This window comes from Leishmania major, chromosome 30, assembly GCF_000002725.2.
Source record: "Leishmania major strain Friedlin complete genome, chromosome 30".
Taxonomy (NCBI): Eukaryota; Euglenozoa; class Kinetoplastea; order Trypanosomatida; family Trypanosomatidae; genus Leishmania; species Leishmania major.
The window spans coordinates 982,501-1,006,999 of record NC_007271.2 but is presented as its reverse complement, the minus strand read 5'-3'; the positions used below and the strand labels follow the sequence as shown (position 1 = coordinate 1,006,999).

General features: G+C 56.9%; 3 protein-coding genes across 3 annotated transcripts; all 3 read left to right on the top strand.

Annotated features, from left to right (window-relative positions):
* Positions 1-731: 731 nt before the first annotated feature.
* On the top strand, positions 732-1,325 carry PAPLE22 (reticulon domain protein, 22 kDa potentially aggravating protein (paple22); the record flags this gene model as incomplete). The annotated part of the gene is made up of 1 exon (XM_001684809.1): positions 732-1,325. One exon carries the CDS (start codon positions 732-734, stop codon positions 1,323-1,325), a length of 594 nt encoding a protein of 197 aa, XP_001684861.1.
* A 6,018-nt stretch (positions 1,326-7,343) lies between these two features.
* LMJF_30_2570 (conserved hypothetical protein) lies at positions 7,344-8,573 on the top strand (the record flags this gene model as incomplete). The annotated part of the gene is made up of 1 exon (XM_001684808.1): positions 7,344-8,573. One exon carries the CDS (start codon positions 7,344-7,346, stop codon positions 8,571-8,573), a length of 1,230 nt encoding a protein of 409 aa, XP_001684860.1.
* A 9,226-nt stretch (positions 8,574-17,799) lies between these two features.
* On the top strand, positions 17,800-21,030 carry LMJF_30_2560 (conserved hypothetical protein; the record flags this gene model as incomplete). The annotated part of the gene is made up of 1 exon (XM_001684807.1): positions 17,800-21,030. The coding sequence occupies one exon, from the start codon at positions 17,800-17,802 to the stop codon at positions 21,028-21,030; it is 3,231 nt and encodes a 1,076-aa protein (XP_001684859.1).
* Positions 21,031-24,499: the final 3,469 nt, after the last annotated feature.

The window sequence follows — 24,499 nt, the reverse complement described above, 5'->3', positions numbered from 1 at the left end:
GCCAGGCTCTCCCCAGCCAATCATGCAGCCCACCCACCCCCTCCCGCTGCCAAGCTCTTTGCTCTGGCACAGCACCGTTTCCGTTGCTCAGACTAAGTGGTAGCGTTGGAGGGCACTGTCTGCTCTCTTCTCCGTCTCGACTGCGGCTGTTGGAACATCGCGAATGCTCCGACCACGGAGTGAGCACACGCGCCTGCACCCTGACGAATATCGTTCCCCCCGCCCCCATCGCTTTCACAGATTCCGACACAAACACACATGCTTCTTCCCCCCGTCCCTGTGATGCTACTGTCTGTGCCCTCGCTCTCGCTCGGTCTGCAACTCCTCGCTTCCCCCCGTCTCTCTCTCTTCACTCCCTTCCCTCTTTCGTTGCGTGCTTCACCTACGCATGCACCCGTGCGTGACACATTCGTGTTGATTCTGTTGTTGCCATACTCTCCCTTCTTCGACCTTCATCACACACATGTCCACATGCGCCTCGCATCGGGTATACTCGCGGCAACCTACGTGCGCCCTACCAGTTTCGCCTACACACTCCTCCCCCTTCTCCCCCCACCTTAGTGTCCTTCTCTTTACCTATTTTACTTTGATCTCTCTCCTACTCGTCTCCCGGCCACTTCTCTCTTCTCCAGTTTCGTATCTTCGGCTTTTCCAGCTGTTCACCATACCCACACATACACACACACACACACACACCTACTCCCCTTCCCCTTAACCCACAGCACGAGCTCATGTCGGCCATCGCGAAGGAGTTCAAGGGGCTCACGACGAAAGATATTGTGACGTGGCACCGCCCCATCGCGTCTGCCATCATTTTTTCCTCCTTCTTTACCATATGGGCCATCTTCGTCTTTGCCGAGTACACACTGACAACGTTTTTGTCTCGCATTGTCTCCATTCTCCTCATCGCTGGTGCTGCCGCTGCCGTGACGAAGCGCACCATCGTGACGTTGCCCAAGGATGTGACTGCTAGCATGGACCGTGCTTACGAGTCTGTGCGCCCGTGCGTGACGAAGTTGGTGGACAGCACGATCTCCCTTTTCACATGGCGCGACTACGCGGCGTCCGCCAAGTTCTTCATGACCACCCTTGTGATGGCCTTCCTCGGCAACTGGATGAGCGACACGACGCTGATGCTAGTCATCCTTATCGTTGCCTTTACGGCCCCGGTGGCATACGAAAAGAAGCAGAACGAGATCGAACGCGCAGTTCAGCAGGTGCGCGCCTACGCTGACAAGTATCTCGGCATGATCAAGACTCACGCAGAGTCCAAGAAGTCGTCGGTGGAGCAGCAGCTTCAGGATATGGAGCGCAAAGCCCAGTAGAGGTGCGCGAAATGCCGATTGGTGTATGTGGCAAGGGCAGGGGACGGCTAGACAAGACGTACATATGCCGTGCTATGTTCCGAGTTCGAGGGATGGGGAGAAGGGGAGGCGGAAGGGCCACGGACACCGAAACAGGGAAGTTGGAAGGATGCCAAGTGTATCCAACGCGATTGCACGCACGCCGTAGGCGCGGCGGAGACACGCACGTGGAGTGCTGTGCAACGGTGAAAGATGTGCGCAGACGAGTGCTGATCTCTGTTCACGCACGCACCAGCGTCTACGTCTAAACACGCAATGCACGGGCGTGCACGCCGTCAGGCATTCAACAGCAAATAGAGCGCGCGACAGCAGTGGGAGTCGAGGCTACATCTTTGGCTCATGCGTGTTTTTGTGTGCTTTGCTGCATGGCTCTTACCCCCTCCTCTGTTCTTGGTCCTCTGCGCGCGTGCCTGTGTGTCTGTGTGTCTGTGTCCACGCACCCCACCCTCCAGAGATCGCCTCTTTGTGTCTCCTTTTGCCTGTTCGGTGTGAATCTTCCTTCTCCATGACTTCCTTCCTCTACCCGACTTCCGCTCTCGCCCACATCTTTCCCCTTCCTCTGACACCACCCCAGCGCTTTCATGTCGTGCTCCGTTCCCAGTCGATGACCGACAATAGCGGAACGAAACTGTGACGGCCTGGCCCTCCCTTCTTTTTTGTTTCTTTAAGCACTGTCTCTCTCTCTTTGTTTTTTTTTTTGTCGTACCAGGGCCCCGTACCCCACACTCGTTATGGGGGAAGCCAAGAGCCTGCACAGCCCGCCCTCGGGGCACGGCTGGCCGACTCTCGGTGTCAGCGGACAGGTCTGGGCTGGTGCTGTGCCGAGGAGACCTGCGGGTCATGGCCACGCTTGTAACAGCTCACTACAAATCGTGCCGACAGGTCGTTGAATGCACGCATCCGCCCGCGTTTTATTCCTGCTCTTGCTGCGTTGCGGTGATGCTGAGTGTGATCCCGTACCTGGCCTGCGCTGCCTGCAGTGGAATCGCAGTGGGCGGAACGACGCCCAACGGTGCTGGTTGACCCGATATGTCCTTGATGAGCAGCCGCCGTGCAGCAGTGGAAAGTGAACAGCTGGGGCTGTGCACGCATATAGTTTGCTGACTTGTTCGTTGTCGAGCGGGCACGTCGGAGGTTTTTTTCTTTTTAGTATTATGGCGCCGCCCCGGGCCTATGTGTGTCTCTTATTGGCTTCTATTCATGCGCCTTCATCCGTTCTGTTCTTCCACCCCTGGTCATGCAGGTGTGCATTCCTCGCGTACTCTTATCGCGCAGGCTCAAGACGGTGAAAAGGGAGGGCGGGTTAGCGGAGGCAGGCGGCGGTCGATGAGCAGAACACATAAAAGCACGCAGAGAGAGGAAGAGCTACTGTGACTGATAAAACATAGCCGCTGGCTTCCGTGGCTTGTATTTTTTGTTTGTTCTTGCGTTGACCTCCTCCGCGTTATCCCATGTCCCCAGCTCACATATACACGCGCACATACCCCCCCCCACACACCCACACACGCAGACCCAGACACCTATGTTGGTACGTGTTGTTGCTCGTAGGCGCATCTGTACGATGCATCCACGCCACTTCTCTTCCACGGCTCCGTTTGCACGTTCTTTGAAGTTCTCCCGCTCTATCTCTGGTCGTCTCTTCCCTTCGCCGAGTTCTTGCGGGTCTATGCGGTTTTTTCCGTCGTGGTCCGTGCGAGACTGACAACGTCGTCAAGCACGGCTGGCGATGCCGTGTGGTATGCGAGACAGAGAAAACGTAACCGAGAAACGCAGAGAAGCGGGATCGGGGTGTTTGTCCGTTTCCATGTTTTGTGCGTCGCTTCATGTAAGTCGGTGCAAGCATCTGAGACGAGGCCGGCTGGCTTTCTTCAGCCGGTGCACGCGAGGCTCAGAGAGCGATGACTCGATGAAGGGTGTGGCAGAAGACAGCAGCGAGAAGGGAGAGAGATGGTAGCTTGGTAGAGATGAATGGTTCGATGTGTTGAAAGGTGACGAGCACGCACATCCGGGACCCTGTGAGATGGTGCAACACGGAAAAGAAACGTCGAAACACGAAGTGCATCAGACGCAGCGCTGAAAAGGGAAGTCAACTGAATATGTACGGTGCCGATTCCCATGTATGCACGTTTTGTCGCAAAGAACACAGAACAACAACAGAAGACGATGATGCGTGCTGCGTATGCATCTGCGTGAAGCGTTAGCGGACGGATGGCGGTGCCACCTCTGTTTCCTTTCGTCTGCCTGTGCGTGTGCGGTGTCTGCACATGGTGGGCCGCACACAACGAAGCACATGCCGACCTATATGCACATCTGTATGCATGGAAACGAACGACAAACACGCCACGAGGACTCGCACGGGAACTTGATGGTCGGCAGTGAAGAAAAAAAAAACAATAACGAGCACAAGAGAGGGCGGAGAAGGTGACCGCAAGCAAGGACGTGAAACGAACAACAACAACGCAGGAAAAGCACACCGCTCTCGTCTTTCTCTTTGTTTTGGTTGCTGTCGCTCAGCTTGCCGCTGTCTTCTTCATCCATCGTGTTGCGGAGACACGGGACACCGAATCATCAAGGGAGTGACTCTCCTCTCCTCTCCTCTCCTCTCTGTCTTTCCAGTGGTCAGGCACGCGCACCACGATTACATGTGCGTGTTTACGAACATGCAAAAGAAAAAACGCAAGTGAAGCAACAGCAGAAAAAAAGAAGGTGTGCGACAAGGAATTTTTTTCCTTCCTCCTTTTCTGGAGCCTCACCAAGGTCTTCCCTTTGGCGCTCCTTGTCCTTCGCATTTCTCTCGTATTGTCTGTCGTGTGCGTGCATGTGTGATCCTTTTCCTCGTGCTCCGCTACGGCGGGTGGGCGCTTCCGCTTCTTTTCACCGTCATTTCTTTCGCCACACAGACGTGCGACACCCAACGCTCCCCCCGTTGTCTCTCGCTCTTTCTCTCTCTCTCTCTCTGTGCTCTTGTCGCTCATGCCCGTATCCTAAAGCTGTTCTTCTTTTTTGTTGTTTATTTCCTCTTGCTTTCCTTTGTGCTTGGCTGTTCTCTCTGTCTGCGTTTCTTGTCCAGATTTGTTCTCCATGAGCCGAGGCTCTCTCTCTCTCTATACGTTAGCGGGGGGATATCGCACACAGCTGGCCTCGCTCTCCATCCATCTCGGCTGCCGCACTCCTCTTCGAATGCTTGTCCTCTTCTTTTTTTGTTCTGTTCTCGTTACCTTCACCCCCCATGTCTCATGTTGTTGAGTGGGCCTGCGGTGCTTGCAAAGGGTCTTTGCTCTCTCATTTCGTGCTCCTTCCCTTCTCTGCCGCACGATCTTTCTCTCTCTCTCTCGCTAACTTGTTCCCTCTGCTGCCTCCCGTGTGAGATATGCTCTGGCTGGTTTCCGTCGTCTCGCCTTTCTCTGTTTCTTCGTTTTCGTTGGCTCGTACTGATGCTTCTCGGCCTGTTTTTTTTTGTTTGTTCTCCTCGCACATGTGTATCGATGAGTCTTTTCTCTGCTTCCGTCTCCGTCTCTTTCCCTCTCTCTCTCTCTGGTATTTGCGTGTGTGCTTGTGTGGAATAGGCTGCTGAATGCGAGGCGACAACACACATCCACCCCACACACTGACTCCCGCACGCACACGCAGTACAATAAAATACTATGAGGAAGCCCCGCTACACCTCGCTCTCGCAGCGACGTGCAATGGTTTCCGGGGGAAACGAAAGAGAGAGAACGGAATATAACGCAGACCAAGACATCGCTTCCACTAGGGCAGGAGCGTGAAAAACAGGCACGAAGAAAGAAAGACACATGATGCGTACACCGTCGGGACTTGTGCATGTGCTTGATGTCTACGTGCATGCTTTATCCGTAACCCTCTCACCTCTCTGAGAGCCATTCTATCTATCTCTCGCATGTGAACGAACGCAGAACAACAACAACAACAACAAAAAAGAAACAGAAGAAAAAGAAGGGTGAAAGAAGGGGACGAACGAATACACAAAAGGTCAAAGTGTAGGCAAATGTTCAGAGATGAATGCCGAAACCAAAAGGAGGACGAAATCAACACACCAAAGAGGTGGTGCGCGAACGCCACCGTTCCCGTTGACCGGCACGTGAGTGTAAGAGAGAACGCGCGCAATGCGAGCGTGGTAGGTTGAACTTTGGGGAAGTAGTGGTCTGTGCACACTGTCGCCGGGCATGTTCTTCTGTTCACTCCCCGTCGTCTGTCCTCTCTTCCCTCCCGGTTCAGGCGTCACGAGACTCTCTTTGTGAGCTCGTGCGTGTTGCTGAGCGAACAAACACCGTAGCAGCACGGAGCGGAAAACAGAGGAACGCGTGGGGGGTGCAAAAGAAGGCGCGTGCACCCCTCCTCCTCGCCCTCCTCCCAACACGCATACACACATGGACTTGCATGTTGAGCCGGTGCATTGTGGCACTACCCACTGAGGACCCAGATAGTGGAGAGACTATGTCAGATGCACAATACGGTACGCTGTCATATGTATTCCTGCTTGTTGCATCGAACGCTTTCTCTCAATGTCTGCCCGCGCCTACCAACCGACGATCCTGTCCGTGCGCTTTACCAATGTTAAGACGACCTCTTCCCCTCCATATCTGCCTTCTCTCTTCCCATCCCCACTTCTCTCCTATGTCATGAGCTTCACCCTGTATGATCATGATTACCGCCACACCTGTGCAGGAAGAGGTTGTCCTCTCTCTCTCTCATTCTGTTCCCCATTGCATGTCTGATTATTTTTGTTTTGTTTTTGTTCTCGTTCGCGGCCTCTACTTGCTTCACCACGCTCTCATCCTCGGCATCTAACAGGGGTATGCACGGATTTGCCGGCTAACAAAGACACACACACACACACACACACACACACACACACACACACACACACACACACACACCTCTTCGCGATAAAGAAACAGCTTCACAGACGCTTTCTGGGGTGCTTTGGTGTTGTTGCCTTCGCTCCTACCCTCCTCGTTGTCCATCTCGTCACCCTCTTCTCTTCCCTTTCAATATTCTTCTTCGCCGTTCCTCGTCTCCCGCCACGCCCGCGCCGCCCCCCTCCTCCCCATTCTCCTTTATTTTTGTTTGTTTGGACTGCGTCACCTTTTTTTTTTTTCCGACTCGCTTTCATCTCCCATCTTCGCATACACACACGTGTGCACGCGCCGATCGGGACCGTTGGACCTGCAAAGGCCAACACGAGATCGAGCGCGAGTAGTGGTCCACTTTAGGCGCTTTCTGCTTGTCTGCTCCAGTAGCTGCGAAGAGTGTGACAGGTGGGTCTTCGCATTGTGCTCTGTCTCCCCCCCCCCCTCCCTCTCTCTCTCTCTCTCCCTGGCGTGTATTCTTAATTTCACGTTTCTCCCTCTTTTGTTCGCCTTTTCTGTTCTGCCCCTCCCCCCCCCCCTTCCCCGCCATTGCCCTTCGCTGATCTGTTCGGTTGCGTTTGGCGGTTGCGGCGGTGTGTTCGTTGAACTCGTCTTCGTCTCTCTCTCTCTCTCTCTCCGCGTCATCTTTTCCCTCCGCTATTTTTCCGTTCATTTTTGTTTTGGTGTGGCTTTTCGTCCGTCTCTGTCGTCGTGTGGGCCCTGCCGTGTTTGTGTGTGTGTGTGTGTGCTCATCGTAATCGCACTTGTTGTTCTTGGGGTTGGGGGGGCTCCTCCTCCTCCTGTTTGTGTGTGTTATATTACCTTGGGTTCTGTCTCACACATCTCGGACACTTCTGTGTCTATACCGCATTGCCGTCTTCTCTTATTTTTTTGTTGTTTGGTATCAGCTACTGGGCGCGTGCACTCTCACTTCTCCTTCATTCTCTTCTTCTCTCCCTTTCCCGGTGTCTTTTGAGTGCTGGCGCCGGGTACTGACTGATCCGCCCGACGTGTCCGAGCTTCCAAGACCCCATCACTCGCCCCTGAGACACAGCCACCCACCCACCCATCCACCCACCCACACACACACACACAGACACACACACAAATGCCCAAGGTCGTGTGTGTGTGGCGCGGCTCGGATGAGATCGACCACGCCATCGAGCACCTCGACGAAGCAAAGGTGCAGCTGTTGTATTCGAAATTTCCTGTGGGCTCGGGCACCTTCAAACGCAACAAGTTTATCTACGTACAGTATATTGGGCCCAAGTGCAGTATTGTGAAGCGTGGCCAGGGCATCAATGAGATCACCAACTTTACGACAAACAACATCCGCGGCGTCCCTGGCTTCTCCACGACCGACAAGGCGTCTCTCTCTTTCGAGTCCCTTGTGCGGCACATGCGTGACACCTTCGTCATGGACAGCGGCAACTTCTCCATGGAGCAGATCCGCGAGGAGTACCGCGAGCGACTAGCAGCGGAGCAGATGATGATGCATCAGGAGCGTGAGCTGGCGGCTGTAGTGGCCGCCACGGCAAAGCGGGGGCGTCGCAACACAACACCAAGCGTGCGATTGGCACCGAAACCGGCTCCGCCGCCGACGCCGAAGGCGGAGCGTCCGAGCAGCCCGGTCGAGGTATCAGTGCAGACGAACCGTGTCATGACGTCTCTGCGCCAGGACAACGGCTCCGTCAACTGGGTCGTTTTCGAGTCGAATTCGGAGGTACTGACGGTACGTGCCTACGGCCAGCACGGCATCTTTGAGATGGTGAAGAACCTCCCTGATGAAGAGTGGCTCTTTGGGCTCTTTCGCATCTCCTTTTCCAACGGCGAAGTCCATCAGCGCCGAATGATTTTCTTCCAGTGGATTGGTAGTAGTTTGAAGGCGATGCGCGGCGGTAGTCACACCGGGGTCTACCCAGCGATGGCAAAGGCCCTCTCCCCCTTCGACTACGAGATTTACCTCGTTGGCCGGCAAGACCTGAATCCGCAGGCCATTATCGCCAAGTCAAAGAGCGCCTTCCGTACCCCGGCAGACAGGCGGATCGGTGTGACGCAGGATTTCATGATAGACAGCACTGTTTTTACAGAGGAGAACTACCGTCAATCGCTCGTTGAGGAGCAGGCGACCGCCGAGGTGTTCGAGGAGCGTCCGAAGAAGACGCATCGACTCACCATGCCAATCATTCCTGACGGCATAGAGCAGAGCTTGGCGAGCGTGGCCACCACCAGCGCGGCCGACAGCCCAACGGCGCTGAGTTTCTCCGTCGAAGAGACGATCGATCTGGTGCAGGCGAAGGAGGGGGGACTCGTGTGGGCCATCTTCGAGGTTCTTTAGGCAGAGAGAGAGAGAGAGAGAGAGCGAGAGACCTACCGAAAATGAAAAGGCAAAGAGGGCGCAAACGAAACGAGAAGGGGCGAGCGCACCCAACATCGCTTTGCGAGGGTTTGTGTGTTTGTGCGTGCGCGTGTGGATGTCGTTATCCTCGGGCGTGCGCGTTTGGCGCGCTTGATTTCACCGCTGCAAACGAAAAGGAAAGGAAAAAAAGTGATGAGCTTGTGTGCTGGTGCCTATGTTACCTGTAGCGCCCCGTAGAGCTCGCCCTACCTGCTTTCCTTCACTCTGTTCAGCCTCTCTCTTTTTTGTTCTCTCTCCGTTTCTTGCGTGGGTATCACCAGCAAACGTCCTCCCCCACCGACTTCGACGTACGCGAAACCGCACGAGAGCAAGGGAGGCACCAAGTGGCGTGGTCGTCATGCCAATCGCTTTTTCTTTTTCTGTTCGTTGTGTATGCCTCTTCAACGCCCTCCCTCGTCTCTGTGCGTTTCTTTTTCATTTGGTTGTTTTTCTTTGCTTTTCGGCGTGCATTGTTTCTGTGCTTGTGTTTGCGTGTCTATCTGTATATGTGCATATACGTATGTGTGTGAGGGGCAGCGCGTGTCTTTTCGTGTATCTTCCCCCCTCCCCCTGGGACTCTTTTGTCTTTGATGTGTTGGTTGTGCTCTGCCTCTGTCTGTCTGTGTATGCCTCTCGCCCTTTTTTTCGTGTTATTTTAGTTCTCCCCTCTCCCGCCTTTCGACGTTCATGTTCCTTGGTGTTTTTTTCTCTCTTTCGCTCGTTCCACGCCCCCTCCCCCCCCCTCGTGCCCTCCCGCTGCTTGTGTGAAGGGCTGCGCTTTAATCTTTTCTGTTTTGGTTTGGCTCCTCTGTCTTCTTTACGTGCATATGTGTGTGTGTGTGTGTGTGTGTGTGTGTGTGTGTGTGTGCATGCGCTCGTGTCGCATCTTTATTCTTTCGTTTTCGTCTGCATCCTTTTCTTTTTGTGCCCCCTTTCTTCACCCCCACTCCTCACCGATGCCGGCCGGCGGCGTCACCGTCGTACCAGGGCCCCGTACCCCACACTCTTTATGGGGGAAGCCAAGAGCCTGCACAGCCCGCCCTCGGGGCACGGCTGGCCGACTCTCGGTGTCAGCGGACAGGTCTGGGCTGGTGCTGTGCCGAGGAGACCTGCGGGTCATGGCCACGCTTGTAACAGCTCACTACAAATCGTGCCGACAGGTCGTCGAATGCACGCATCCGCCCGCGTTTTATTCCTGCTCTTGCTGCGTTGCGGTGATGCTGAGTGTGATCCCGTACCTGGCCTGCGCTGCCTGCAGTGGAATCGCAGTGGGCGGAACGACGCCCAACGGTGTTGGCGCTAGCGCACGCCTGTCAGCAAGCGTCGGTACAGGGGTCTGCATTCCGCACGACGCGCAGTTCACCCCCACAGGCCGGACAGGGAACCTGGCGTACCAGCCTTTCAGCATCCCGGTGCAGCCAGAGAGAGGAGGCACGGCGCTGGCGACTGCGTGCTCACACAGCACGGCACGGGCACACACCTGCACGCCCTCCCCCTCCTCCCAACGACAACAGCGAAGCAGCAACGTTGCGGCTGTGCTACCACGTCCCTGCTGGGCGCATACACACCACGTCCCGCTGCACACCTGAGACTCACCTCGCGGCACGGGAGGCTCTCCATCACACACCCGGCAATGTCGCACGCAGCCCACACGCCATCGGATCGGGGGCCGGCTCGTGCTGCCCGGTGTACGGCACGAGCCGACGACCCAGCCGGCCAGGGGGTGGGGCCCACCCCACACGATTGGCCCAATGGCGAACACCTGTCGTGTGCAGGCCTTTGCCACATCACGGCACGGCACACCGCCGACGCCGCCACGCAGACGCACACCTGCCAGGTGTCCCGCCAGGCCACGATAAAATGCACGACTGCGGCCGACACCCGCGACGGCGGGCCCTTCTGCTGACGCCGCCTACGCAGCGCTCTGCGCGCCAGAGCTGACGCGCTTGGAAGCAGCTCTTGAGACGCCTCCCTGGGCACCGCTCTCTGGAAGGTGGTGCGCTGGAGACTGGAGCACGCCAGGCAGCGGGGTGAGCATCCCCCAAAACAAGGCGCGTACTCGCCGGTGCGCGGCACCGCAACCAGCAGCAGCTCTCCGCTGCACGCAGGTGCCTAGAGGAGCATCGCCACCCCCGCCTTCTCCGCATCGACATCCAGCCCACGCGCCGCATCAGCGCATATGCTGCAGAATTCATCAAGGTACCCACGACTCGGCCTGCCGAGCCAGGGAGGTCTGCCCGCACGAATGGAGTCTGTCAAAGGATCTCCTCCGCTCCTCCTATATGGCACGGCTGGAGTCCGCGTTGATCCACGGTGCCGCCGCGTGGTCGGATGGTGCTGCTCGGCAACTGCACGAAGGCCTCTGTGCACCTCCACACCAAAACAACCGCAGTCATCGTGAGTACACCCTATAATACACAGGCAATAGAGGCCTACTCGAAGAGGCCGATCTCCTGCCTCTCGACCCGACAGCGCTGCTGCGCTACGCACGCCTGCATCCCTCCGCAGCCACGCCAGGAGGCCGCCTTGCCCACTTGGCGTGGGGGTGGGTGCACGCGCCGCACGGCGGTGTCGTCACAACGCCTCCGCAGCTCTCCCCTACCCGCTGTTGCACAGATGGTGCAGCGCAGACACACAGCACGTCACGGGCCGCCGCGATGCGCTATCGCGATCATACACGCACAGGTGCACACGGGCATGGGGCGCCTGCGCCCTTGCATGCCGCTGCCGCGCCGAGCGTGCAGCAGTGGTGCTCGCGCTAGACCTGCTGCGAGGGTACCTTGATCACCGACGAAACAGAGAAGCACGTGTGGTCGCTCTTGTTGTGGGGTCGCTCTCCCACCCTCATGGCACACGACACGGACTCCGCAACCGTGGAGGACGGCTTGATGCGACGGACCTGGGCACGTGCGCTGGCGCTGCTGCGGCCCGTCGCGCGCGCCTCTCATTTTTCTGCGGCTATTGTGAGTTGGAACACATGAGCAAACGTGGCACGCTTGCGTGATCTGCAACGGCAGAGGAGCAGATGCGAACTGCATGGGTGGCGACTCAGTCACGAGTCTCAGACGCCAGGCTGACATCCACTGTAGCTGCACGACGAACGCCACCGCCTCTGCCCTCGCGCAGGACCCTGAATGTGACTCGTGTGGATGAAAGCATGCAGTCCACCTGGGTCTGACTGAAGCGGATCCGTGCGGCACGTATCTGAAGAGAAAATGCGGAAGGGGCAAGAGGAGCCCGCGAGCCGCATGGCCCGATTCGACGGCTTGCAGTGGATCCTAGGTGACTCAGGTGCAGCCACAGCGCAGCAGCGGTGGGTTGGCTGTGGCTATGTATTCGTATAGTCTAGCTGTCATATTCGTGGTCAAACGAGTGCCCTTGGAAAAGAGACAAAAAAAAATGTATCGCTCTTTTTTCAGGTAGGGGTCTGCGGACGTCTGCGGTGTGATGGACAGAAACAACATCTGTGCAGTGTTCCCCAGGCTTCCCCTTTTCTCTTTGTGTTCTCATTCAGTGGCGATGGCAGGTTATGAGGAGCGCTTTTTTTTTGTTGTTGTTTTCCACTTCCCGTCATGATCGTATCTACGGCCGTACTAGGGTGTGGAGGAGGAGCAAGTGCTGAGGGAGAGAGCAATGCCCGGTGGTGGCGAGCGGAGCGTGGAGGAGAGGTAAGGCTTCACGCGCGGGGGGTGGGGTGCAAAATCACCGGAGGAGAGCGAGAGTGCCTGAATCGTGAAAGGCAGTTGTCTCTTCTCCCTCCTGCTGTTTTTCCGTTGTGTCGTATAGAGGTGTCATCAGCACAATAAAACCACCTCTTTCCTGACCTACTCGTGCGCATGTTTTGTTGTCTAGTATCACATTCTGTGCAAGATGGGGTGACCGAAAGTAAACGGAAAAGAGAAGCAAAAAATAGAGATGTCAGAGTGACATGTCTTTGCAGAACCGTACATGTATGAGAGACGCATCCACCCGCACAGGCCCTCGTGCGTACAATCGGCGAACGCATAAGTGGGTGCTGTTCCCCTTTCTCCTCAACCTTTTTTTCTTTCGCATACCTTCTCACATGGAAGTTGTTGCACGCAACGGCTGCGCATAAACCCCACTCCACCGCGTCAAGAAACCACGTACACACACACACACACACACACACACACACACACACACGAGGATGCACTGCGTTGGTTGGAAAAGCACCTGAGCGGCCACCGATGTGTGTGCGTGTGTGTGTCTCGCAGTGAGCGAGTGGGTGCGCCATTCTGACGGCCTGTGCGCGCTCCTTTCCCTTAGTCTCTACTTGCCATCTCTTCCCTCCTACCCCCGTGACGACGTGCTCTTTCTTTGTCTTTTGATTCGCTTACGTTGTTAGCGCCTCCTCCCCTCTCCGCCTGCGTAGATTTTTGGCTCGCCCTCCCGATGTGTTAGTCGTGGGAGCTGGACGCGGCTTTGGTGTGTGTGCATCTCCTCTCGTTCTCTCTGAGTGTGCTGGGAGAGGTTGATGTGCGCGGTGTGGCGTCTGTTGTTGTTGTTGTTGTTGTTGTTGTGACGCTTTTTTTTTCTCCCTTTGCTTATTATGGTAGAGTGACATCGTTCGTTTTCTTTTGGTTGTTGTTGTTGTTGTTCCGTTCCTTTTTTGTTGTTCAAGGCCTCCCTCCCTCGGCTACACCTCGCCTCCCTTTTTCACCTTTTTTTTCGTCTCGTGTGTAACGTCCCCCTTCAGGGAGGGAGGCCAAATCATCTTCTCATACATATACATGAGCCTCGGCGGACGGCGCGGTACGGCAGATAGGTCGGAGAAGAAAGCGTGACCTGCGCTCGAATTCATTTTTTTATCTTTTTTTTTTGCTTTTTTGATCTCAATGTGTCTATGCCGCCATAGCACATGCGCTCCGCTACACTCTTCTTCCCTGGTCTGCCAGATGCCCTATGGCATCGTGCGAGGCAGCCGGAGACCCACGTCTTAGAGCAATCCGCTGACTCAGTCATCTGAACAAGGCCTGTCTCAAACTGTACCCACAACCTCCTCCGCAGGTTACCTCACAGCAGCTTCCGTCATGCCGGCCGCCATGTGGTTTATCCTCCTCAAAGTGACTCAGGCTCTCCGCATCAGCAAGCAGCGTGAGGGCCGGGTTTGAGATGCGTTCGGGTCACGCGGACAGTGCACCCATCATCGCGATGGCACCGACGTGCTCGCTGTCGCAGGGGGTGCACCGACGCAACGCCAATCCAGGACATGACCTCCGACACCAGCAGCGATACATAAGCACTGACCTCCCCCATACGTCCTAGGCACTCGGCCCGGTCACCACCAGAAGCTGCTCGGCATTTGGCAGGGATAGAGGGGAGAGGGAGCTGCTCGGCTTCCTCACGCGCAGAGTGCGGGGGTGCACCGGGCCCTGACGATGCCACGCACTGAGCTTTACCGCTTCTTCAGGCGGCTCGAGTTCAAAAAAAACAATAGCATGTCTTTTCAGCGCTTCTCACTGCCCGTGCGCGCGCACATCACAATCGAAACTTAGGTGCACAGGCTTCAGGTGGCCTTGGTATGAGCTGCGTGTGCGCGAAGGGAAGAGTAAGGAAACAGTGTTGTGTGTATGCATTCTAGCAGGACATCTCCGCTCTTTTCGTGTGCCAGGTGGTCTTTTTTCGTTCTTCTTCACCCTCACTGACTTGCGTGATGGAGGCGCATGATGGACGCTCGCGGATGGGTTGTTTATTATGCTATCAGCGGGACATTGTCATCTGGCGTGTGCGTGTGTGTGCTGCAGGACGAACGAGGGAACGCAGCGAACAGATTTGAAGCAAGAGCTGAGGGGTAAATCAGAGTACGAAAAGCGGTAGAGAAAGTAGCACTCGCAAAACAGGAACCAACGGGTGCACTCCCTCTCTGCCACTTGATGTTGCCGGGTGTGTGCGTTCGCATGTGTCTACAAGTCGCGACCGAACCTCTCAGGGGTAGTCGCAAGCCGAATGAAAAGCGAGACTCAAACGAAGACAAAGGTTCTATCGCTCTGCTTCGACGTCTCCTGTGTGTGCATATATATGTGTGTGTGTGTGTGTGGCACCCCTCTGTACTGCTAGCCTGTTTCACTCTTCCCGTGTGTTCGTAGCAACCGTCGCCGTGTTTTGTTCCGCTTCTCTATGGATGGACGTTTCTGCTTTTTTCCTTCTGACTTATCGCTCGTTCGATGGATATGGATTCGCGTTTGTGTATGTGTGCAGGTGAGAAAGAAAAAGAACGCACCGAGTGATTGTATGTCGAAGCCGATCTGTCTTTCGACGTCTGCCCCTCCCCCGTCCCGTTTTTCACGCGGTCCCCCCCCTCTCGCGTATATCCCGAGCGCAGTGGTTTTCTTCCTTTTTCGCATGTGCGCATTCGTTGTCCACTTTTCGTCAAGACTGTGGCCCCTTTTTTTCTCGTGTCTTTCCTTTCGCCCTTGTTGTTTTCTTTTGGTGATGTTGTGCCCAAGCTCGAAATGGGCACCGCGATGCGCGTCTATGTGTGCGTATGCGTGTGCGCTGTTGATATTTTGTGTGTTCCGCTATCATAGGTGTAGATGTATGCGCATGCAAGTCGGTATATCTGTGTGTGCGTGTGCGTGGATCGCTTCCATCGTTCTCGCGCTCTCTTTCTCTGTTTGTTTTTCTACCGCCGCCGTTTTTTTTTTTTTTGGTTGTTGTTGTTGTTGTTGTTCGGCTCTTTTTTTTTCCTGTGCCGCGTGTGAGCGTTTCGTTTCGTTTCGTTTCGTTTTTTTGTTGGTTTTCGCGCGCTTCGCTCGACGCCTTTTGGCATGGACGTGCCGCGGGGAGGCGTATTGGGCGGTAAGGAGGAGGCGAGTGACCCGCACTCGGGGGGTGTCGGTAGCACACGGTGATTTTTCCACAGACCCCGACTCATCTCACCCTTTCGTCTGTCTTCTTCCATCATCTGGGCTTCAAAGCAGGGCCCCATAGTACTATCCCTACCCTCCCCCCCTCTCCCCCATGTGTCCTTCACCACCTCTTATCGAGCGTGCCACCCTTTTCGGTTCTGCCCTCCCCCCGTTAACCCCCTTTTTGGTGGCCATCATCATCTTTGAGGTACGCTACACGCCTTTCGGCACCTCAAAAAAAAGCACACAAACACACGCGCACACACAAAAATCTGTCTTGAGCCGCTGTTCATTTCGTTTCACTTGCCATCCGCTCCATTCCTTGCTTCCTTTTCTAGTTTTCGTCTGTACCTGCATGTGTGTTCTCCCTCCACCCTGTATGCCTCTCTTTTCTTCTTGCAGGTGTCCGCGTTTGTGTCCGTGTGTTTGTTATTCTCTACCTTTGCCCCTTCGCCTCCCTCCCTCGCTTCTTGGTCGTTTTTTTTTCGGTGATTAGCTGTTCTGCCGCTTGTGTGTCGTGCTGCGTAGAGAAACGAATAACGGGCACGGTGCTGCTGCTGCTGCTGCTTGTCAAACTACACGGTTGTTTCAGTAAGCCGTGTGCGTCGATGGCGTGTTTGTGTGTGTGTGTGTGTGTGTGTCTCTTCTCTCGCGTTGTTCCTGCGGTGGTTGTGTCTCCTGTATGGCGAACTCCACCCGTTTTCCTCTCTCTTCGTCGCCGCTGTGTACATTCTCTTTTCTCTCAGCTTTTGCTGTGTCGCTGCACTCTTGGACCGAATGCGTGTCTGTCCCCCCTCCTCATTACTGCCGTTGTGCACGAGGAAGGGCGCCCCTCCTCCGCCCTCTCTCCGATGATGACGGCGTGTGTGTGTGTATATATATGTTTAATGCTTCTGAATTGTGTTGGGTGGTGTTTCCTGTTTCTGTTTCTGTTTCTGTTCCTGTTCCCCTCCCCTTCTTTTTTATGTTTCTTGACACATGTTTACTTGTGCATGTATCATGCTTCTGCCCGGGTGGTGTGCTCCGTGTCTCGGCCTTCTTTTCCTTCACTAGTAATCTTTTGGAGAGCGGGGTGAGGTGTAGAGGACTCTCGCACACAGACACACAGGTGCACACGTCCACATCCCGCTCTTCTTGTCCGATGATGGAGAGAGGGGTAAGAAGAACCGAAGAGAGAGGCGCGGTTGCGGTGAGCGTATTCGTTGGGAATCTCTCTGGTGAGGGTAAAAGACGGGGGAAAAGGCGAAGGAGGAGAGGGGGTAGGCGCAGCAAACACACCACTACGCAAGGGTGTGCTCCACCGCCCCGCAGACACGCTTCCCATCTTCTCCTGAGGCTTTTCTCACCGTCGCTCCATTTTTTTTTGTTTTTGTATGTACGTAAGCTCTGCACGTCTGAATGGATTGGCGACGACGCGTATGCAAGACAAAAAAAACAAAAGAAAACACACTTCGCTTTCTGGCAACAGTCAATCAGAGGGAAGAGCACACGCGAGAGTTGAAGCGCGTGCAACTCCTTGCCTCCTTCCTCTCATCAAGGGACAGCTTTTTTTGTGTGTGTGTGTGGGGTGTGTGTGTGTGTGGAGGGAATCACGCGCATGCTCGCTTGCCCTGAATCTTCTTCATCTTTTGCACCCTGCTGCCGGCGTGGGAAAGCTCTGGCGTAGGGCATGAATCCGCAGTGCTGTTCACTGCGGATTTTCACTGCTGCTGGGCTCTGAGAAGAAAGAGCTGCGGTATATGGCAGATGCCGATGCGCACTGCAGTGACACACACGCACAGAAACGATTTAATCTGACGTTCTCTCTTCCACGCTCATCTTTGGTGTGCTCCTCTTCTCGTCTTCTTGCTGGCGCTGCTTTTTTTGTTGTTGTTGTTCTCTTGCGTATGCTGCCTGCCTACTCTCTTCTATGCGCCCCCCTATCCACGAAAAACAAATCTTTCTGCCCTTCGTATCCTTCGCACTCATGCAGCTCTGTCCTTCGAGGTTGTGTTGCACGGCACTCGCGACGAACTCGCCACCTGCGACGCAAGCGTGCTTGCATGTTTGTTTGCTTACGTGTGTGCGTGACTCGAATATTTTGTCTCACGGTGGGGTGTATCGGCACGCACATCTAGCTTGCTCTCGACGCTCTTTGGCGACGAAAAGTGCGGAGCTGCAGGCCAGCTTCGCACTTGCTTCCAGCTCTCCGCTTGCGGCGCCTCGACCTCTGCATCAACGGTGCTGACACTCTGCTTCGCTTTGGTATGTGTGCGAGTTTGAGTATTGGCTCTGCGCCGAACGGCCAAACGGAAACCATGAGAGGCGGTGATGATGTGCGTAGCGGGACGGTGCCGGTGTGCGGGTTGCAGTACACCACCTCACCCTCTCTCCCCTCGGCAGTCAAGCTGACGGGTGACATCATGATGAAGACGTCCTCAACGTTTCAGTGCGTTGCAGGCGCGACGGGAAGTTCTGCCATGGGGTCCGTTAGTACCCGCGCAGCACCGGCTCGCGCGATCCCATTTCCACAAGGCACCTTGCAGCTGTACGACTCCTACTACAGATCTTGTCGGGGCACCGAGCCGGCCGTGCTAGAGACCAGTGGCGGCGGTGGCCGTGCCGAGTGGACTGACTCTCTGACGTTGCCAGATGACCTCTCCGGTATCGGCCCCTCGGCGCGGCGCCTGCTCCGCCTGGATGCCGCGCAGCAGCACCCGCGAACAAACAAGAACGGGTCAACGAAAGCGTCGCGCGCGCCGGTGATTTTGCCAGTGGCGTCCCGCATTCTTCCTGCGCAGGCGTGCAAGTCGAAGGCAGCCGCCACGACTCCCGCGACGGCAGCGCTTTCGGCTACGGCACACTTGCCGGTGCCAGCGCGAAAGTGCATGGGCGACACCGATAACGGCGTCCACGCCAGCACCGCTACCTCGCGTCACCTGAGCCTCACCACGGACGTTCGCCCTACCATGCTGCCATGCAATATTACCAACCCTGTCCACGGCGGTGGTGGCTGCGGCACCACCGTTTCCGCCGCCGCGGCTCCACCGCCGCTGGTCACGCGGCTGCAGTCGTACATCAAGCGTGAGCTCGTTTTGAACAGCGGCGGCACCGCCATTCCAAGCGCGATGGATCAGCTGAACCCCTACCGCGAAGCTTTCCGCGCGTTGGGCTCCGCCTTTCCGGCGTACGGGTCCCTCTTCGACGACATTCAGTGCGCGTACGACAACGTTATTCAGGCGCAGGCAGAGCTGCTCACCGACGCCTACTCCACCGCAGCTGCTCGGCACGTGGAGAAGATGACGCAGCAAGAGAATGCGGCTGCTTTGCATCAGCAGGTGAGCGCGCTGCAAGAAGAGCTGAGCAAGATGGAGACGGCGCTCAAGTCTCGTGCGCCAGCGGAGGAGCAGGAGCGGCAACAGGCAACCATGCAGAGCTCACGCACGTGCCGTACCAATGACACGCTCGAGCTGCAGCGCGAGCTCAAGGCGGCCAATCAGCGCGTCTCCGAGTTGGAGCATGCGAGCCAAATAGACCTGGAGAAGATCCTGGTCCTCATCGGTGCTGTGCGGGAGTGCGATCGACGGCTGAAGGAGTACGAGCGGCTCGTGACGAGTGTAATGGGCCAGGTCAGCGAGCTGGACGAGTTCAAGTGCATTGCCGGTGAGGCCCAAGCCGAGCTGCAGCAGTTTCGCAAGAAGTACTCGGAGTACGTGCCGGCGTCGGACTTTTGCCTGATGAGGGCGCACCTCACCTCCGAGCTACAGGCGGCCCAGCTGATGACTCGGCGATGGCGTCGCACTGCTGTGGTGCGCGGAACGCAACTGGACGTCATGCAGTGTCGCCTCAACGCACTGGAAGAAGACCGGGAAGCCCTTGTCAAGGCAGCGACTGCTGCCGCTGCGCAGCCTGCCGACGTGGAAGCGCATGACTCCGACACCGACACGGTGCTGACGCCACGCCCGTCGTGGAAGCGGATCTACGAGCGGTACCCGGAACTGTCAGGCTACGCAGCGGACGTTGGGCGTCTCACGACCGAGTTGGACGGAGACGCCGCCGACATCGACCTCTTTGCGGATGAGGAACGCAGTCCCGCCAAGAGGACCTCGACTTCCTCGACTTTGGCCCAGGATATGCCCGCGGTGAAAGGGCCTAAGGAGACCAGGCTGCAGGTGGAGTACCTCGTGCAGCGCATCGTAGCACTGGAGGGGCTTCTGCGGACGCAGTGGCAGCAGCAGCAGCAGCAACTGCAGCGCAACTCCACGACAGGCCTCGCGGAGGGAGGTGACGCGTCGACTGATGCCGCGCGCACGAATTCCGAGAAGAGCTTGCAGGAGGCCAGCCTTGCAACCAAGGACAAGCCAGCCGACTCCTCGGCACCGCTGCAGCCCCGAAACTCTCGTCACCCCCACGGTCTCGGGGACGCGCCTCACAGCGCCGTTAGCGGCGCCATCGTCGGGGCACCTGTACCGCGCATGGCACCACCACTGGAGCTGCCGCTGCTCGGGCTTGGGTACGCGCCGTGGGTTCCGCTGTGTTGGCGTGCAAGCGGCATCCTGTGCCGTCGCTCTGTCGCCCCTTCCACGAGTATGGCGCTGATCTACCACTTCTTCCTCGATGTGCTTCCTACGTACTTGGACCAAGAGGATAAAGCGCAGCAGGCGCTCGAGCAGGACGGTGCCACGGCGCAGAGTAGTACCGACCGCCTCGCCCCGTTTCTCTACGAACTGCTGCAGTCGGAGATGCAGACACGCGAGGACCTGAACGCGTACGACTCTGTCGCTCACCTCATGATGAACCTCGAGAGAGATGGGCAGATGCGGGAGTGGCACAGCGACGCCTTGCATCTGTTCTTGTTGATCGCGCATGGGGTGATGCCTCCACGCATAGGTGTGGACGCGGTCGTCGTGGTGGCGCAGGTGAAGCGCGACGTCCGCGCCTTAGCGAAGGAGTTGCAGAGCTCTCGCTTGCGCCGTCAGGCGTTGGCCGAGTGCCTGCAGCCGGTGCTCGAGCTGAAGACGGCAGCCGAGCTAGCAGAACTGCGCGCCGCCCTGGGCGGCGAAACGACTTTCAGCGCGGAAGCGCTGTGCAGCGACACGCACCCGTTCATGCAGGTGCTGCTGGTGCAAGAGTGTCGTGCAAGCATGGAGCTCTATGTGTCTTTCCTGCGTGCCTTGACGGCGCGGGCGTGCTGTATGACTGCCGCTGGTGATCGCGTCGCCTCTGCTGCCTCTGCGGGGGCGCCGTTGAAAGGCGTGCGTGACCCCAAAGCGCCGCCAGCGCCGAAACTCGCCGAGGGCGATCGAGTGCTCTCCTTGGCAGACGTGTCTGCTGCCGTCTTGGAGGTGGAGCCGTGCACGCCGGAGGTGGTGCTGCGCGAGCTTTCCGTGAACGCGGTGATGGGGGCCGTGCCGGTGCCCGCGCCCGTGCCGGGAGCGTTCGAGGAGCCGCCGGTGGTTGTTCGACTGAGTGACATGGTGCGTGCCATAGGGACTGCGCCGCTCATCCGCCGCACAGTGCAGAGCGCCAAGAATGACTGCGTGCTATGATCGCTGTACTAGGTGTGCTATGTGAGAGTGGCGCGGGGTAAGCACGGGAGGGTGCATTGAAGGTCTTGCGGCGCAAGAGAGTGTATACACCTCCAACACGCTGCGTAAGCCCTCTCTCCCTCCCTTTCTGCGGAACGGTACAGCGGATGTCCTCTCATGATTTTCTTTGTTTCGTGCATTCCTTGCTGTCAGCCGCACCACTCGTGCTGGGCGAGTTGTGGGAGGGTATGTGAGTGCGAGGCCTCTCTCGCCCCCGGGACGGTCTGTGGGGCGGTCGGTTCGTAGCTGTTTTGCTGTTGATGTATGAATGTCGGATCCAAGTGTGGCAGGAGCACACCAGAGAGGAGGGAAGGAAGGAAGACAGGCCAGAAGTGAGAGGGAGGGAGGTATACAGATCCGTGCTGCGATGCTTCTCTCCTGCTTTCTCGCTCTCACCATCTCGTGTTGACGGCGCTCTGTGTTCGCTTTTCTTTTTGTATTGGCATGGCGCGTGGAGACAAAAACCGCTTTCGTGCTTCCGCGTGTGCCTCTAGCGATGCCTCGTTATCTTTCCTTCTATTTACCTGCGTGCTTGTCCTTCTCTGTTGTGTTATCTGCCTCCTCCTCTTCGTCTGCGTTGGCGCACGCGCAGAAGCGCGTGCACATTTTTGTATAGGCAGGTGCCGATTTCACCTTCTCCTTGGAACTTTTCGATGTGTGTACTTCGCCCCTCATACTTCATCTCTGCTGCGCAAAAAAAAAAAATGCGGGCATCCCTCCCCTTGTCACGGACACAACAAACGGTAGAAGCAACAAGAACGCAAAGGCAAAGGCGAACGAGCCGCTTTTTTTTCTTCGTTTTCTTTTTTCCTGGTGCGCCTCGCCCCCTCTGATCGTGTCACGATGAAGAGGCTGGTGCAGACGCCACTAGTGCCCCCTCGTCCTCGTCCTCCGCCCAGCTTGCGTCATGCCTGCTACTTCTGGGTGCGTGCAACGAGCGTGTGGTGCGTGCGCGCACGTGTGAACGCGGCGTTCCGGTGAGACGGCGGCGACGGCGGCTTGGCGACATCGCTGCGCTAGCTAGCGCGTCTCTCTCTCTCTGTACAGACGCACTTCTTCCCTTTCCTCTGCGCCCTCTTCGCCTTGCCCAAGCGCAACTTTCACCCGCACGCCGAGCGTAGGCGTGTGCCAGGGACGAGTGCCGCCGTTGTCGATGGACGCCACGACACTTGTCCCATGGGCTGCTTTGTCTCATCCTTTGCCTCTAGCTGGTGGCGCTGCGTGACCTCATCGAGCGCACCAACTCGCAGACAGGCCCCATCCTGAACAGTACAACGCACACAGCTGCGCGCGCGCACAAGGTGGGCACCTTCGACCTAAAGCGCCCGCATATGCGCTGTCATCGACGCAGAGCAGCAAACATGAAGACTGTTTAGTAGCCTGTGTGAGAGTCGAGGCGCTGCCCCCGCCACCGTCACTGACGCACGCGCTCAGAACTTGCTGATGCACCCTCAGCCTGGTGAGAGCACCGGGTCCCCTGCGCACACAGCTGTGGACACCGCTGCCTCTGCTGCGAGTTGCCACGTCCATTGCCCACACGACATCTCTGAATCTACCCCTCTGGCAGCGGGCTCGGCGCCAGCCAGGCCGTGGGACAACTGGCACGAGGCCTATCGCCCGCTGCGCATCTGCAGTCTCCGCACCCCCCGTGTAAGTAGATTGTCGGGTCAGCCCCCCCCCCCCCCACACACACACACACAAGAGCGCCGGCGCGCGGCTCCTGCACGACGGCGAGCTTCGTGTCAAGCTACCCAGGCACAAATAGCTTTAACCAAGGAGTGGAGTCTTCTCCCGGCGCTTCCATCTCACCCGCCCCACCGTTTGAACGTGGAAAGAGCGGTGCGGCCGCCCACGCGACCTTCGCCGAAAGCGGTGGCAAAGCAGTGCCGGCTCCTCGGCGACTTGGTGTGTCCGCCACGCCGTGCCGCCTGGCTAGATCAAGGAGGTGCTCCACTTTCGCGACTGTAGTGCATCAGTGGACGAGTAGGTGAACTCACTGCAGAGCTGCACCCCCCCCTCCTCCATGGAGGTGGTGATACGATGCGTGTGGCCTGAGGGCGGCCATTACGCCTACGGGTACCACCGCTGCCGGACAGAATGTAGCGAAGGCAGCTACACGCTAAGCGTTTACATCTCAGGGACGGCGGACACCACGAAAAAGTAGCAGCGACAGCGGATGCTGGCGTGAAGTCAAATTCGGGCGCAGGTTGGTTTCATCCAGTATGACCACGAGCTCGCATGCGCCATCCTCGTTGATTCGCGCTTTGGGCACTGCTGCTGCATTCCATACTGCATCCACGCTCCCTGCCGTACTGAAGGGGATCAAGGATGTGCTAGCCGCGCAGGTTGTGGGCAAAATGTGGTGTCGGCGCGCCGTTTTGAACACACTTCTCCTTCTGCTACATAGCAACGCGAAGGAAAACCGCTTCGCACCTCATTGCTTCGGCTGCTGCACATCTATTGCCAAGCACCGCTCACACGCGCACACCATCACCCCTCTCTCTTTCTGGTTTTCCTTTTGCATGGCTTCCTCTCTGGGTGCCGGATAGGCCTTCCACTCACCGGCCCCCTCTCCCTCCCACCTGGTCCTTCACCTTCAGTGGCTCCTTTCTTTCTTCCATGCTCGCTGGTGGTTTTTTTACTTGTTTCTGCTCATGGTATACTAAGCAGGCACGCGTGTGTCATGTGGGGTGGTGCCGATGCACATCTGTGTGTGTGTGTGTGTGTGTAAGATCGAGTTTGCGGGTACGGCGTCACTTGTTGGTGAGCGCCCTTTTTCGGCGTATCGTTGACAAAATGGTCGGCATGCCTTTTTCCCTGGTTGATATGTCCTCATATTGCGGCATGTTTGGCGTGTTTCCAATGTTTTAACCCGCTTCACCCATTCTTTCTACACGCTCCCGCCTCAACCCCCTCCCCCTCTTCATTTTTGTAGGTGTGCTATTTGGGCTGGTCGACCACCACCCTTGCCGGTGAAAGCGTGACATAAATCTTGCCATCTACATCTATACTTACACCGAAGCGTATATGCCCACACATCGTGAGAGAGAGGAGCACGTGCGTGGAGAGCCTCGAGGCTATTACCAAGTCTATTGCGCCACACGCACGCCTACGCAGTCTTCGTGATGCTTGCGCTCTTTTACGCTGCTTGTTACGGCTGCGCGGTTTTCATTTTCTTCTTTTCTCGAGAGGGTACCTGTTGCGTCAACCGAGCATCACCCTCTCTCGGCTATACCCACCAATGAGCACCAAAAGGCCAGACTTGCATGATGGACACAGCCCTGCGACGCCCTCATCTCCAGCGTCTCTCGACCACGGGTGCGGCCCCAGGCCCTCCATGTTACCCACTCTGTCAGAATGTAGATCAACTGAGTATTGAGTCTTCACTCTTCTCCGGCTAGCCATCTACAGGAGCGCTAAGACCTGGCCT